The sequence below is a fragment of the Saccopteryx bilineata genome, chromosome 1, assembly GCF_036850765.1.
Source record: "Saccopteryx bilineata isolate mSacBil1 chromosome 1, mSacBil1_pri_phased_curated, whole genome shotgun sequence".
NCBI lineage: Eukaryota > Metazoa > Chordata > Mammalia > Chiroptera > Emballonuridae > Saccopteryx > Saccopteryx bilineata.
This window is the reverse complement of record NC_089490.1, coordinates 111,384,023-111,401,198: the sequence shown is the minus strand read 5'-3', so window position 1 is coordinate 111,401,198 and position 17,176 is coordinate 111,384,023. Positions and strand designations below refer to the sequence as shown.

The window sequence follows — 17,176 nt, the reverse complement described above, 5'->3', positions numbered from 1 at the left end:
TATGACCAAGATCCACCTAATAATTTAGACATTCACTGTATCTTGGGTGTTTTAATTTTATTAACAAACAACTAATGTTGATGAACACAGATTATGAAGAGGTCAAACAAGAAAAATAACTGCAAAACAATATATCTTATTTGCATGTTAGCAAATGAGAATTCAGCTTTCATTTCAGCATGGGTTATGAAATAATAGAGCCCATGGCTGGGACACACACTGTTTGAAAGGAAGTCAATTTGAGCTACTAGGGAATAACAATATTTTCCATAAACATAGCATTGAGCTCATCTAATAGCATACACTGATTCTTTCCTGCTTTGCATTGGTCACAGTATTGAAAAGAAATCAGAGCTTCACTGCAAATTCAGAAATCAGCTGCACATAAAAATTAAGGTCAGATTATTAAAGGAATCACAACCACTGATATTAGACTTAGCTTATTGTTTTGACTTTTTAGACATCATGACCTTACTATTGAGAATTTTTTCCATCCTAGTAATGACAGAAATTGTTTTAGGAAATATTGCCAATGGCTTCATAGCACTGGTGAACTGCATTGACTGGGTGAAGACACGGAAGATCTCCTGCAGTGATCAAATCCTCACTGCTCTGGCGGCCTCCAGAATTGGTTTGCTCTGGACAACAGGATTACATTGGTACGGAACTCTGCTTAACTCAGCTTTTTATAGTCCAGAAGTAAGAACTATTGCTTATATTGCCTGGGCAGTAAGCAGCCATTTCAGCGTCTGGCTTGCTACTAGCCTGTGCATACTCTATTTGCTCAAGATAGCCAATTTCTCCAACCCTTTTTTCCTTCGCCTAAAATGGAAAGCTGAAAGAGTGGTTCTCATGATACTGTTGGGGAGCTTAGTCTTCTTGGTTTGTTATGTTGTAGTGATAGGCATAGATGAAAGGATGCATAGTGGTGAATATGAAGGAAACATTACTGGAGAGACCAAGTCGATGGGCATTGTACGGCTTTCAAGTATGACTGTTTTCATGCTTACAACCTTCATATGCTTTACTGTGAACATGACAGCTTTTCTGTTGCTAATCTTTTCCCTGTGGAAACATCTCAGGAAGATGCAGCTCAGTAGCACAGGATCTCAAGATCCCAGCACCGAGGTCCACATAAGAGCCATACAAAGTGTGATCTCCTTTTTGTTGCTATTTGTCTTCTATATTCTGGCACAAAGCATCTTATTGTGCAGTTCTATAAAGAACAATTTAGTTTTTATGGTTTGTCACTTTCTTATTATCCTATATCCTTCAAACCATGCATTAATTTTGATCTGGGGGAACAAGAAGCTCCGACAGGCATTTCTATCAATTCTGTGGCAGCTGAGACGCTGGTGAAAGAAAGGAAGTAAGTGGGTGCCATGTGTCTTCTGGCAGAAAACAGACTGATGGAGTCTGTAAAGTTTTTTACTTCCCACTACATTTCCTTATGTGCATAGAATTGGGTAAGGTATACCTAGACACACACAAAAATATGGATGTGTGCATGTTTATAAAAAATACAAGAGCTATTATAAGATTAACACATTATTTCTTTCCAGGCAAGCAATCCAATTTTACAAAATGGTATAAGAAATTCCACTGGATTAGGGAGCCATAAATATTTCACATACATATTCTAGTTATAAGTTACAATCTTGAAATTGAGAAGTTATGATCTATATTTATGCATTTTTAAGAACTGACAACTCATCCCAGGAAATCATTGCTATTTTCTATTAAATAGTACCAGAAATATTTACCACAGTGTGTTAGATTTTCTTTGTTTGAACCTACAATCTTTTAGATGGTACAGATATTGTATTCTAAATCACATGTTGAGCATGGATGTTTGGAATCGATATTATTTCATCACGAACTATTTTTTTTTGGTTAATAGAGGAAAAGATGCACATAATTAAATTAAAGAGTGATAAACATATTTAGAATATATTTTGTACATATGTACCATAAACAGTACCAAAGATTATGTGATTTAAAACATGTAAGTAAAAGCTTTGTAAAAAGTTCTACAGTATGGATGAAGAAGAAAGCAAAAATGACTATGACTTTTTTCGAGAGAGAGAGAGAGAGAGAGAGAGAGAAAGAAAGAGAGAGACAGAGAGAGACAAAGACAGACAGATAGTAAGGGAGAGAAATGAGAAGCATCATCAACTCATAGTTGTGGCACATTAGTTGTTCATTGATTGCTGTTCCAACCAGCAACCTTGGGCTCAAGCCAGCGACCTTGGGCTTTAAGACAGCAATGTTTGGGCTCAAGCCAGTGACCGCAAGGTCATGGCTAGGATCTCACACTCAAGCCAGTGCCCCCTTGCTCAAGCTGGTGAGCCCGCACTCAAGCTGGTGACCTCAAGGTTTCAAACCTGGGTCCTCAGAGTCCCAGGACAATACTTTATCCACTGCACCTCCACTTGGTCAAACACCACGGAAAATTTTTAACATTTCTGACAGTTTTAATTAAGTAAATAATATTTAAATATTAAATAGATACTAAAGAGAAACTTTATCCATGCCCTAACATGAGAGGTATGTTTGTCATTTATTTATAAGCTAAAAAGCCTGAATAAAATAAAAGATAGATTTAAACTTGAATGACCTTACTGAGAATTACTTTTTCCATTTTGAAAACTATGGGACAATAATTCCTTCCAACCATGAAGTGTGTGTGTGTTTGTATGTTTATGAGTCTATAAGCTTAAAATTATACTTAAATGTTAGTTATCAGCAATCAGAACTTACTGAGTATTGGCCTTTTTATGGTACTCAAGGAAACCTTGATGCTTTAATAAGAAAGCTTGGATTCTTTCTATATACATTTGACATTAAATACAAAAATCCAAAATCAGGGATAAATGATGATGGAAGGAGGCTTGATTTTGAGTGATGAACAAACAATTCAATATAAAGGTGATATATTATAAAATTCTACACTTGAAACTTATACAATTTTATTAACAAATGTTATCCCAGTGAATTCAATAAAAATAAAAAAATACCCATAGTCAAATTGATCTTATCTATGGTCAAGCTTCATAGCATTCATTATATATTCAATGTATTGGGTTTCTAAATTTAACTAATGACAAAATTGATGAGCAGAAATTATGGAGAAGTTAACTAAAGAAAAATGCAAAACAATGAAAGAGATATGTGTATATTTGCATATGAACAAATGAGAATTCAGCTTAGAAAACATCAGTTATAAAATACTCCAGCCTACAGCAAAGTCATAAAGTATTTGAATAGGAGAAAATTTAAGCCGTTTGAAGAATAGCAATATTTTTGGTAAATAAAGGACTGAGTCCTTATATTGGAACACCCTGAAGCTTTCTTACTTTTTATTGATTATAGGATTAAAAACCCCCAATAATTTTATGGAAATTCAAGATCAGTTGCAAATAGGACTTAAGTTCAAAATATTAAAGAAATTACAACCAGCAATATTAGAATTGGGTTTTTTTCTTTTTCTCTAGACATGATAAGTTCAATACTGAGCATTCTTTTCATCCTAATAATAGGAGAATTTGTTCTAGAAAGTTTTTTCAATAGCTTCATAGCACTGGTGAACTGCATTGACTGGGTGAAGACACAAAAGATCTCCTGCACTGATCAAATCCTCACTGCACTGGCGGCCTCCAGAATTGGTTTGCTCTGGACAACAGGATTACATTGTATGGAACTCTGATTAACCCAGCTTTACATAGTCCAGAAGTAAGAACTATTGCTTATATTGCCTGGGCAGTAAGCAGCCATTTCAGTGTCTGGCTTGCTACTAGTCTCTGCATACTATATTTGCTCAAGATAGCCAATTTCTCCAGCCTTTTTTTCCTTCACCTAAAATGGAAAGCTGAAAGAGTGGTTCTCATGATACTGTTGGGGAGTTTCGTCTTTTTGGTTTGTCATGTTGCAGTGGTAAGCATAGATGAAAAAGTGTATATGAATGAATATAAAGAAAACTTTACTTGGGAGACCAACTTCATGGACATGGTACACCTTTCAAATATTACTATTTTTATTCTTGCAAACTTCATATCCTTTACTATGTCCATACAGCTTTTCTGTTGTTAATCTTTTCCCTGTGGAAACATCTCAGGAAGATGCTGCTCAGTGGTAAAGGATCTCAAGATCCCAGCACCAAGGTCCACATAAGAGCCCTGCAAACTGTGATCTCCTTCCTCTTTCTATCTGTCATTTACATTGTGACTCAAATCACCTTAACATGGAATTCTAATACCCTGAAGAATAGGTCAGATTTCATGCTCTGCCAGGTTCTTGCAGTCTTGTATGCTTCAAGCCACTCATTTATCTTGATTTAGAGGAAAGAGAAACTCCGACAAGCCTTTCTGTCATTTCTGTGGCAGCTAATGTGCTGGTGAAAGAAGGAAATAAGTGGGCATCATGTGTCTCCTGGCAAAAACTAGGAGATGGAGTCTGTGAAGTTTTGTTCTTCTTATGACTTTTCTTTATGTGTATAGAATTAAGTAAGTTATATCTAGAAAAACTTTGACCTGAGCTTATCACAAAAATGTATATTTGCATGTTTATGACAAGAACAAGAAAGATTATAAGATTACTACTACATTATTTTTTCAGGCAAACTATCTAAAGTTACAAAATAGTGTAAGAAATTCCTCTTGATTATAGAAACATGAATTTTTCACATTTATAGTTTCTATTCATCTTACAGTTGAAGAATTTATGATCTGAATTTATTTATTTTTAAAGATTGATGACTCATCTCAAGAAACCACTGCCATTTCCCCTTGTAATTAATACCACACCTATGTACCACGGTGTGTTTAGATTTTTAGTTTGAATTTCTAATCTTTTGGCCGGTAAGAATATTGAATTCTAAATCACACATTAAGGATTGATATATGGAATAAATATGATTTCATTGTGATTTCTTACCTTGTTTAATAGTGAACAATTCATACGTTGTTAAGAGAGATGCAGATAATGAAACTAAAGAGTGGTAAACATTTAGAATATATTTTATGTAAATGTACAATAAACTGTACTAAAGATTAATAGATGTAATATAAGTAAGAAAAAGCTTTGAAAAAAATCTAGTTCTACAACAGAGATGAGGAAGAAAGCAAAATTATGATGTTTGTAATGTTGCTATTGGTTTATATCCAGTTAGGAAAGTCATTTCTTAGAGGTTTTGAATTCAAAAGACCCTTTTTGAAGGTGAAAACTGATGTCAATTTATTCAGTTTTCCCATAAACCACCATTTCGCCTCTGAATTGCCAGTCATCTTTTTTGTCTTGCTACCTAAAATTTCTTTTAATCTTCATAAAATAAGATTCAAATCTTTCCCATTTTAAACACATGTTCAATATAAGAATAGTAAAAAATTATAGTACAGAAAGCAATTATTTAATGCATATATGAAAATTGTTATCTAAGACATCTATGTAATAATAAAAATGTCTTTAAGATCTGTTTTTATGATAAATTATTAGAGAATAATAATATAGAAACTGTGTTAACATAAGTTTGTAACAAGTTCTCTCACAGAAAAAAAATATAATATTTTTCAAGAACTGAAAATTTACCTGTGTAAAGTTTATCTTAGTATTATGAAATTTTAACAACCTTATCTATACCTTAAGATAAATCTTTCCTACATCCTACTTATTCATTTGTTTTTAATCATCTGTCTGTCCCAATAGAATATAAGCATTATAATGCAGGATGATATCTATCCTGTTTCCTGCTGACTCCACAGGACACAAAAGCCAGCCTATGGTCTCAATAAATGGATTAATAAACTACCAATAAATTGATCTGAAAACTAATGGAAAGGAAACCCAACATAAAATATGTAGGTGGCATAGATTTCTTGGTTCTGTTTCTTCACTATTCAAATGCCTCTATATCACTCTGCACTTGCTCAGTTCCAATACCTGCCTTAGACTGGGTAAATCAACTGCTGTCACACATAGGCTCCTCATACAAAAAATACCTCATATATAATCTAAATTTATATTGCTTTTAAAACAATACTGATGTGTTTGAGGAGCCCCCTATTAGCTGTTATCCAGGGAATGAGGCTGATCACAATACACCATCTTAAATAAGTGGCTTCCAAGATGGCCTATGAGTCATCTTCATTCTAGACAGCAGAAAGAAAAGATGCATGGAGGAACATGTGTGGGGAGGTGGTTTTAGGAAAGGCCATTAAATGGTGCACATGATTTTCACTCATAAGACATTGATCAGATTTAGTCATAGTGCCCACCATCTATAAGGGAGACTGGAAAACATAGTCACTCTATAGCCCAGAGAGAAGATGAAAACACTTAATACAGTACATGATTGTTGGGGTGCAGTTTGCAACATTTCAATAGAAAAACCAATAAGTTTTTGTAAAACATAAAATTCCTCTATTTAGCTAATTTGACATGCCCTTTTACCAGTCTTGAATTTGTTTCTGTATTTCTTTATAAATTCTAAATCATTCAAATTCACACTAAATATTTCTATCTTCCTAAAATCATACTTGATTCTGCATTATAGCATTTATAGCTGCCTCATGTATAGTCCCAGTATACTTTGCTTATAAGTTCTGATTTAGCATTTATAAATATTTTTACTAATTATTTTTAGATATTTATTTTTGATTTGGGTGTAGTCTTTGAACTAAAAGGAATTACAATAAATTATATCTATAAAACAAATTGTATCAACAAAATACTTGACAGGTAGAAGGATCTTATTGATGAGTAACAAATGGTGACTGAATTATATAAAGTTTTTTTCATAGCAATTACTATTCAAATTTTCCATATTTGCTTTTAAATATGTGGCTCATGGAAAGCAAGTACAAATTGGTGGAAAATCATCATGATCATATTTGCATGCTTACATACTTTACTTCACCATTTTAGTCAGTGACACAAATGGAAATTTGCAGCTGATGCCAGAGGGATGGTTATCATTTGCCTTTATTCTGGAAATTTTGTGGTGGCTGACTGTAAGTAATAGGATAGGCATTCAAAAACTGTTTTGTTTATCACTAGGATTACAATATAAGTAGGATGAACTATTTTTTTGTAAAGATCTCTGAAATTATCACAGAGCAGAATTTTGGTTATACTTTCCAAAATTATGATGAAAATATTGACAGAAAGCATCATAAATAGATATCCTTCTGCAACAGTATCACTATAAAGCTGTCCATGAGGCACAACATTAGAAACGTTTATATACAGATGTCAGCTGGAATGAAGGTCCCTTTTCTGGTAGTGGCAACAGGAGAACTCATTTTAGGAATGCTGGGAAATGGGTTCATTGGACTGGTGAACTGCATTGAATGGGTCAAGAATGGGAAGATTTCCTCATCTGATTTCATCCTTTATGGCCAGGACCATTCAATGTGGGTAACACTATTGGATTCATTTATAATGAGACTATCTCCACATCTCTATGCCAACGGGAAACTAGCAAAAGTGGTTACAGTTCTTTGGACACTAACTAATCACTTAACTACCTGGCTTGCTACCTGCTTTAGCATTTTCTACTTCCTTAAGATAGCCAATTTCTCCCATTTGTTTTTCATCTGGCTGAAATGGAGAGTCAACAGATTGGTTCTTGTGTTTTTCCTGGGGTCTTTCTTTGTTGTGCGTTAACCTCTTGATGCAGGAAGCTCTCAATGAGTTGTGGATGAATACCTACAGAGTACATGAAAGAAATAGTTAAGAAATACGACTTTGCATTTAGATGCAAATAAAATTTTCTATCTTAAAAGTCTTCTTTTTCTGAGTTTGACCTATGTTATCCCATTTCTCCTGTCCCTGATCTCTTTGGTCCTTTTATTTCTGTCGTTGATGAGACACACCAGGAATTTGCAGCTCAACCTGACAGGCTCCAGGGACTCTAGCACAGAGGCCCATAGAAGGGCCATGGAAATGGTGACCACCTTTCTCCATCATTTATTTTATTTGCACTCTGATAGCAAGTTGGATCTTCATTAAGGTGCAGAGATATCAGGCCATGATGCTTGTCATGGTGATTTCAACTCTCTTTCCCTCAGGACATTCTTTCTTGATAATATTGGGAAACAGCAAGCTACAACACACCGCCTTGAGACTGCTCTGACATCTTAAATTCTCTGAGACAAGCAAAATCTCTAACTTTAAAGAGAGAATTTAAAATAACTTCTTGTATTTCATGGGAAAATACCTTAATAGAAGGTATTTTGTACTTTCTATTAGGTCCAAAATAGAAGCAACCCTGTAGGTTCCTTTTCAAGTTCTGCATTCTTTTCATCAGGTCCTTTCAGGTTTTGTTAAACAGCGCTCAAACTTCCCTCACAACTTGCTTTTCAGTAATTATATTTTCTCAAAGTGATATTACATTATACTTGATTACATGAAATATCTCTGCTAAAATAACACTTCCTGGCAGCAAAAGAATATTTGAGACATGGAGAAGATAGTTCATAAAAGTACAGAATGAAATCCATGTCAACGCAATAAATTAAAAAAAATTAAAAAAGTATTCTGTATCAAGAACCAAAGAAAATGTATATAATATAATATTTATAAATGTAGAAACAATGAAGCATATAAAATTATAGTCACTGAAAGGGAACAAGCAATGCAAGTTTTTCTAAGATAATTTTGAAATTAGAATCAATATTATAGAATTGTGATAATACTTTATAAAAATATTAAAGTATTAAAGTGTAAATATTAGTCTGATGCTTCTAATTTGAAAAACACCTGAAGTAATGGAAATTTTTTTACTGTATTCCTAGCATTATGAATTGGTAAAATGACTTTGTACTACAGTATGGTGTTGTTAAGTTGGAGATGCACATCCCAAGACCCATTAACTGTACTCTTACTTTTTGTACTACAGAATTTCTTGGTGCATGTGTACTAGGCTATATATAAAAAATGAGTGGATGATGGTATGTAAAGATAAATAGTGATGATTGCCTGACCGGGCAGTGGCGCAGTAGATAGAGCATAGGACTGGAATGCTGAGGATCAGGTTTGAGACTCCGAGATTGCCAGCTTGAGCGCGGGCTCATCTGGTTTGAGCAAAAGCCCACCAGCTTGAACCCAAGGTCTCTGACTCCAGCAAGGGACTGCTCGGTCTGCTGAAGGCCCACAGTCAAGGCATATATGAGAAAACAATCAATGAACAACTAAGTTGTTGCAACGCGCAGCGAAAAACTAATGATTGATGCTTCTCAATCTTTCTCTGTTCTTGTCTGTCTGTCCCTGTCTATCCCTCTCTCTGACTCACTCTCTGTCTCTGTAAAAAAAAAAAAAAATTAAAAACAATAAAGCATGGTTTCAAGATTCAGTTCCTGGGTGACTGAAAAGAATAACAATTGTCTGACATAGCCTACTTCTTAACTCCAACATTCATCCTTTACTCCACATTTTAAATTTACAAAAAAATCCCTGCTCCTGTCTAACAAAGGAAGCTCTCCACCACCATATGAAGTGTCTGTTTTGCAGTACAAATCATCTCAAGATTTAGTGATTTAAAACAGCAGTAATCACTGTAATCTCATGGTTCCTAGAGCCAGGAATTCAGTAATGACTCATTTGGGTGGTTTGGCTCTGAATCTCTTAGAGGTTGCAGTCAAACAGTGGTTGGGGGCATCTTGAAGCTTTCTAGTGCAGGCACTTGGAAATACTTGAATAGCTGGGAACTGGAAGACCTTAGGCATCTCAAGTCTCTATTTCTATTTGGTTTCTTTGGTATCTCCAGCATGGTGACTCAGGGTTCCAAAGGCAGATATCCCAAGAAGAATCAGCTTTTCATTCTAGTTAGGAAGTTGCCCGGCGTCATTTCTATGACAAATTATTTATTAAAATGAATCAGTATGGCCCATACTGGATGGTAGGGAAATTAGAGTCCACCTATTTATGTAGGCTGTGTCAAAGTATTTGGTCATATTTCCAACCACCAAAGTCACAGATCCAAAAAATACTTTTCCTATTTCATCCTGTGGTCTCTGGACAATACCAATGTATCCACTATTTCTGTCCTGATTTTTCTTCTATAATTTATAATCTATAGACTATACTGTGAAACTAGTGATCACTAATCTAGCCTACATAAAAACATTGGACAAAGAAGGAAAACATGAAAAGGAGTAAAAATGTATATACAATATATTTTACTTAAAGTAATGACCACATATGTTATCTATAAACTAGGTAATAAATAGAAACAACTACTTGCCTGACTGGTGGTGGCGCAGTGGATGGAACGTCGACCTGGGATGCTGAGGTTCCAGGTTAGAAACCCTGAGGTCATTGGCTTGAGCATGATATCACTGAAATGATCCCATGGTTGCTGGCTTGAGCCCAAAGGTCACTGTCTTGAAGCTCAAGGTCTCTGGCTTGAGCAGGGGGTCACTGGCTTGGTTTGAACCCTTCTGTCAAGGCACATACGAGAATCAATCAATGAACAATTAAAGTGATGCAACTATGAGTTGATGCTTCTCTTCTCTCTCCTTGTCTGTCTCTTTTCCTCACTCTTGCTCTTTCTCTCTCCAAATAAATAAATAAATAAATTGAAAAGTACTCGAGCATCAACTCAGAATGGGTTGCCTGGTGGATCCTGGTCAGGCGCATGCGGGAGTCTGCCTCATTATCTCTCTTCCTCTCACCTAAAAAGAAATAATTCTTTTGGCTATTCTGGGTGCTTTGTATTTTCTTTCTTTCTTCTTCTTTTCTCTTTTCCTCCCTCCTTCCCTCCCTCCCTCCCTCCCCCCCTCTCATTCTTTCCTTCCTTCTTTCTTTCTTTCTTTCTTTCTTTCTTTCTTTCTTTCTTTCTTTCTTTCTTTCTTTCTTTCTTTCTTTCTTTCTCTCTCTCTCTTTTTCTTTCTTCTCTCTCTTTTTCTTTCTCTCTCTCTCCTTCTTTCTCTTTCTTTCTTTCTTTCTTTCTTTCTTTCTTTCTTTCTTTCTTTCTTTCTTTCTTTCTTTCTTTCTTCTTTCTTTCTTTCTTTTGTGAGAGAAAGGGAGATAGTGAGGCAGATTCCTGCATGAGCCCCAACCAGATCCACCTGGCAACCCCTTCTGGGCCAATGCTCTTGAGTACCAAGCTATTTTTAACAACTGAGTCTGATACGCTCCAATGAAGTTATCCTCAGCACCCAGGGCCATGCTCAAACTAAATCGAGCCACTGACTGCAGGAGTGGAATAGGAAGAGAAGGAGGAGAAAAAGGTGGGGAGAAGCAGATGTTCATGTCTCCTGTGTGCCCTGACTGGGAATTGAACCCTGAATGTCCATAAGCCAGGCTGATGATTTATCCTCTGAGCCACTGGCCAGGGCCACTTCATATTGTCATATACATTTTAGGAATAGTTATTCACTCACTGCATATAAAGCCTGCTGGGATTTGATAAGAAATTCAGTGAATAGACAGATCATCTCTTTATCTGAAAAGACTCTTCTCACTCCAGATTTTAGTTCAATTGATCCAGCTTCCTAGTTCAGCTCTCTGATGAATTTAAAATATAAGTTTGGAAGTTTCCTACCTTTATATTCGTTGTTGTAGGAGGAAATTTTGCCTTTCCCTAGTGTACTCATACACCCAGGTTCTCCCAGGTAAACTCTGTAGTACAAAATGCGTAACAATCCTGTTGCCTGCTGTCTGTAATCAGACAGGCACAATTGAAAGCACTCTATACTAATAGTGTACCTATACTTCACAAGGACAACGCAAAGAGGATATCATTGTTAGCTGACTTTTTACTGATAATTACATTGAGACAAAGAGTAGTTCCAGAACAAAGTCCGAATTCAGAGATATACAAAGCAAAGAAGAGTTTTCCATCCTGGCAGTCAGGCTCCAAGACCCTCTGCTGAAATCCTTTATATTATGATATAAAAATTAAAACTGCATAAAACACAGGGCAGAGGTTGACTTTAACATCTATTAATCTTAAAATACATGTATTTAAGTAGTCAAACATGAATTAAACAAAGTAAAATAAAACTAAATATACATATATTATATGGAAATCTGGAACCTGCATTAAAAAAACAACAAGAAAACACAAAATTACTAAATATTTAAATTAAATATTAATATTTAAATATTACATAAACTCAAAAGGGAAACTTTATCACAAACTTTAGCATAAATGGTATGTATGAGAACTGTTAACAATAGGTTGAAAAGTCAGCGTGGGAGAGAAGTGGGGTTTAAACCTAACTGACTTCCTGACACTGAATTAATATTTTGGAAAGTATAAGGCAATAATTTTATCCCTAAGATGTATGTGTGTTTGTGTGTGTCTGTGTATGAGCTTGTAGACAAAGAAATTATACAAAAGTGTTTGTTATCAGCAGCCAGCTATTAGGGTGTATTGGCTTCCCATGTTTCCCAAGAAAATCTTAGATGCTTTTGATAGGAAAAGCTGGAATTCTTTCTATGCAATTCTGGCATTAAAAAAACATTCATAGTGATGATTATCCTAGTTATGACCAAGATCCATCTAATAGTTTAGACATTCACTGTATATTGGGTGATTTAATTTTATTAACAAACAACTAATGTTGATGAACACAAATTATGGAGAGGTGAAACAAGAAAAATAACTGCAAAACAACATGTCTTTATTTGCATGTTAGCAAATGAGAATTCAGTTTTCATTTCAGCATGGGTTATGAAATAATAGAGCCAATGGCAGGGACACACACTGTTTGAAAAAAAGTCAATTTGAGCTACTAGGGAATAACAATATTTTCCATAAACATAGCATTGAACTCATCTATTAGCATACACTGATTCTTTCCAGCTTGGCATTGGTCACAGTATTGAAAAGAAATCAGAGCTTCACTGCAAATTCAGAAATCAGCTGCACATAAAAATTAAGGTCAGATTATTAGAGGAATCACAACCACTGATATTAGACTTAGTTTATTGTTTTTTCTTTTTAGACATCATGAACTTACTATTGAGAATTTTTTCCATCCTTGTAATGACAGAATTTGCTTTAGGAAATACTGCCAATGGCTTCATAGCACTGGTGAACTGCATTGACTGGGTGAAGACACGGAAGATCTCCTACACTGATCAAATCCTCACTGCTCTGGCGGCCTCCAGAATTGGTTTGCTCTGGACAACAGGATTACATTGGTACGGAGCTCTGCTTAACTCAGCTTTATATAGTCCAGAAGTAAGAACTATTGCTTATATTGCCTGGGCAGTAAGCAGCCATTTCAGCATCTGGCTTGCTACTAGCCTCTGCATACTCTATTTGCTCAAGATAGCCAATTTCTCCAACCCTTTTTTCCTTCGCCTAAAATGGAAAGCTGAAAGAGTGGTTCTCATGATACTGTTGGGGAGTTTTGTCTTCTTGGTTTGTTATGTTGTAGTGATAGGCATAGATGAATAGATGCATAGTGGTGAATATGAAGGAAACATTACTGGAGAGACCAACTCGATGTGCACTGAACGCCTTTTAAGTATGACTGTTTTCATGCTTACAACCTTCATATGCTTTACTGTGACCATGACAGCTTTTCTATTGCTAATCTTTTCCTTGTGGAAACATCTCAGGAAGATGCAGCTCAGTAGCACAGGATCCCAAGATCCCAGCACCGAGGTCCACATAAGAGCTATAAAAATTGTGATCTCCTTTTTTTTTGCTATTTATCTTCTATATTCTGGCACAAAGCATCTTATTGTGCAATTCTATAAAGAACAATTTAGTTTTTATGGTTTGTCACTTTCTTATTATCCTATATCCTTCAAACCATGCATTAATTTTGATCTGGGTGATCAAGAAGCTCCGACAGGCCTTTCTGTCATTTCTGTGGCAGCTGAGATGCTGGTGAAAGAAAGTAAGTAAGTGGGCGCCATGTGTCTTCTTGCAGAAAACAGACTGATGGAGTCTGTAAAGTTTTGTACTTCCCACTACATTTCTTTATGTGCATAGAATTGTGTAAGGTATACCTAGACACACACAAAAATATGTATGTGTGCATGTTTACAAAAAATACAAGAAATATTATAAGATTAACACATTATTTTTTTCCAGGCAAGCAATCCAATTTTACAAAATGGTATAAGAAATTCCACTGGATTATGGAGCCATAAATATTTCACATACATATTCTAGTTACAAGTTATAATCTTGAAATTGAGAATTTATGATCTATATTTATGCATTTTTAAGAACTGACAACTCATCCCAGGAAATCATTGCTATTTTCTATTAAATAGTACCAGAAATATTTACCACAGTGTGTTAGATTTTTTTTGTTTGAACCTGCAATCTTTTAGATGGTACAGATACTATATTCTAAATCACATGTTGAGGATGGATGGTTTGGAATAGATATTATTTCATCATGAACTATTTTTTTTGGTTAATAGAGGAAAAGATGCACATAATTAAATTAAAGAGTGATAAACATATTTAGAATATATTTTGTATACATGTGCAATAAACAGTACCAATGATTATTACATTTAAAACATGGAAGTAAAAGCTTCGGAAAAAGTTCTACAGTATGGATGAAGAAGAAAGCAAAATGATCATGACTTTTTCCTTGAGAGAGGGAGAGAGAGAGAAAGAAAGAGAATGACAGAGATAGACAGATAGTAAGGGAGAGAGATGAGAAGCATCATCAACTCATTGTTGCGGCACCTTAGTTGTTCATTGATTGCTGTTCCAGCCAGCAACCTTGGGCTCAAGCCAGCGACCTTGGGCTTTAAGACAGCAATGTTTGGGTTCATACCAGTGACCATAGAGTCATGGTTATGATCTCACCCTCAAGCCGGTGCCCCCTGCTCACGCTGGTGAGCCCACACTCAAGCTGGTGACCTCAAGGTTTCAAACCTGGGTCCTCAGAGTCCCAGAACAATGCTTTATCCACTGCACTTCCACCTGGTCAAACACCAGGGAAAATTTTTAACATTTCTGACAGTTGAATTAAGTAAATAATATTTAAATATTAAATAGATACAAAAGAAACACTTTATCAATACATTAACATGAGAGATATGTTTGTCATCTATTAATAAGCTGAAAAGCTTGAATGAAATAAAAGATAGATTTAAACCTGAATGACCTTACTGAGAATAACTTTTTCCATTTTGAAAACTATGAGATAATAATTCCTTCCAACCATGAGGTGTGTGTGTGTGTGTTTGTATGTTTATGAGTCTATAAGCTTAAAATTATACTTAAATATTAGTTATCAGCAATCAGCACTTACTGAGTATTGGCCTTTTTGGGGTACTCAAGGAAACCTTGATGCTTAATAAGAAAAGCTTGGATTCTTTCTATATACATTTGACATTAAATACAAAAATCCAAAATCAGGGATAAATGATGATGGAAGGAGGCTTGATTTTGGGTGATGAACAAACAATTCAATATAAAGGTGATATATTATAAAATTATACACTTGAAACTTATATAATTTTATTAACAAATGTTATTCCAATGAATTCAATAAAAATAAAAAAATACCCGTAGTCATATTGATCTTATCTATGGTCAAGCTTCATAGTATTCAGTATATATTCAATGTATTGGGTTTCTAAATTTTACTAATGACAACGTTGATGAACAGAAATTATGGAGTGTTTAACTAAAGAAAAGTGCAAAACAATGAAAGAGAATATGTGTATATTTGCATATGAACAAATGAGAATTCAGCTTAGAAAACACCAGTTATAAAATACTCCAGCCTACAGCAAAGACATAAAGTATTTGAATAGGAGATAATTTAAGCTGTTGAAGAATAGCAATATTTTTGATAAAGAAAGGACTGAACCGTTATATTGGCAAATCCTGAAACTTTCTTACTTTGCATTGATTATAGGATTAAAAAAACTACCAAGAATTTTATGCACATTCAAGATCAGCTGCAAATAGTACTTAAGTTCAAAATATTAAAGAAATCAAAACCAGCAATATTAGAATTGGGTTTTTTTCTTTTTCTCTAGACATGATAAGTTCAATACTGAGCATTCTTTTCATCCTAATAATAGGAGAATTTGTTCTAGGAAATTTTTTCAATGGCTTCATAGCACTAGTGAATTGCATTGACTGGATGAAGACACAAAAGATCTCCTGCACTGATCAAATCCTCACTGCTCTGGCGGCCTCCAGAATTGGTTTGCTCTGGACAACAGGATTACATTGGTATGGAACTCTGATTAACCCAGCTTACCATAGTCCAGAAGTAAGAACTATTGCTTATATTGCCTGGGAAGTAAGCAGCCATTTCAGCGTCTGGCTTGCTACTAGCCTCTGCATACTCTATTTGCTCAAGATAGCCAATTTCTCCAGCCCTTTTTTCCTTCACCTAAAATGGAAAGCTGAAAGAGTGGTTCTCATGATACTGTTGGGGAGTTTCGTCTTTTTGGTTTGTCATGTTGCAGTGGTAAGCATAGATGAAAAAGTGTATATGAATGAATATAAAGGAAACTTTACTTGGGAGGCCAACTTCATGGACATGGTACACCTTTCAAATATTACTATTTTTATTCTTGCAAACTTCATATCCTTTACTATGTCCATGACAGCTTTTCTGTTGTTAATCTTTTCCCTGTGGAAACATCTCAGGAAGATGCAGCTCAGTGGTAAAGGATCTCAAGATCCCAGCACCAAGGTCCACATAAGAGCCCTGCAAAGTGTGATCTCCTTCCTCTTTCTATCTGTCATTTACTTTGTGACTCAAATCACCTTAACATGGAATTCTAATACCCTGAAGAATAGGTCAGTTTTCATGCTCTGCCAGGTTCTTACAGTCTTGTATGCTTCAAGCCACTCATTTATCCTGATTTGGGGGAACAAGAAGCTCCGACAGGCCTTTCTATCATTTCTGTGGCAGCTGAGGTGCTGGTGAAAGAAAGGAAATAAGTGGGCACCATGTGTCTCCTGGCAAAAAACAGAAGATGGAGTCTGTAAAGTTTTGTACTTCTTATGACTTTTCTTTATGTGTATAGAATTAGGTAGGTTATATCTAGAAAAACTTTGACCTAAGCTTATCACAAAAATGTATATTTGCATGTTTATGACAAACAAGTAAGATTATAAGATTACTACATTATTTTTTCAGGCAAACAATCTAAAGTTACAAAATAGTGTAACAAATTCCTCTTGATTATAGAAACATGAATTTTTCACATTTACAGTTTCTCATCATCT

The 17,176-nt window shown here is 35.1% G+C and overlaps 3 protein-coding genes and 1 pseudogene across 3 annotated transcripts; all 4 read left to right on the top strand.

The window, feature by feature from the left end:
- The first annotated feature begins 465 nt into the window (after window positions 1-465).
- LOC136319303 (taste receptor type 2 member 19-like) lies at window positions 466-1,460 on the top strand. The gene is given in 2 exon segments (XM_066252616.1): window positions 466-1,372; window positions 1,375-1,460. Coding segments are annotated over 2 exon segments (993 nt in total).
- Window positions 1,461-3,496: 2,036 nt separating this feature from the next.
- LOC136320046 (taste receptor type 2 member 19-like) lies at window positions 3,497-4,397 on the top strand (annotated as a pseudogene).
- An 8,555-nt stretch (window positions 4,398-12,952) lies between these two features.
- Window positions 12,953-13,847, top strand: LOC136320045 (taste receptor type 2 member 30-like). The gene is given in 2 exon segments (XM_066253191.1): window positions 12,953-13,666; window positions 13,668-13,847. Coding segments are annotated over 2 exon segments (894 nt in total).
- A 2,124-nt stretch (window positions 13,848-15,971) lies between these two features.
- LOC136320043 (taste receptor type 2 member 46-like) lies at window positions 15,972-16,874 on the top strand. The gene has a single exon (XM_066253190.1). It carries the CDS (start codon window positions 15,972-15,974, stop codon window positions 16,872-16,874), a length of 903 nt encoding a protein of 300 aa, XP_066109287.1.
- The last annotated feature ends 302 nt before the right edge of the window (window positions 16,875-17,176 follow it).

What these genes read in the sequence shown, in the direction of transcription:
- LOC136320043 (XM_066253190.1), top strand. Translation starts at nt 15,972, where the DNA reads ATGATAAGTTCAATACTGAGCATTCTTTTCATCCTAATAATAGGAGAA.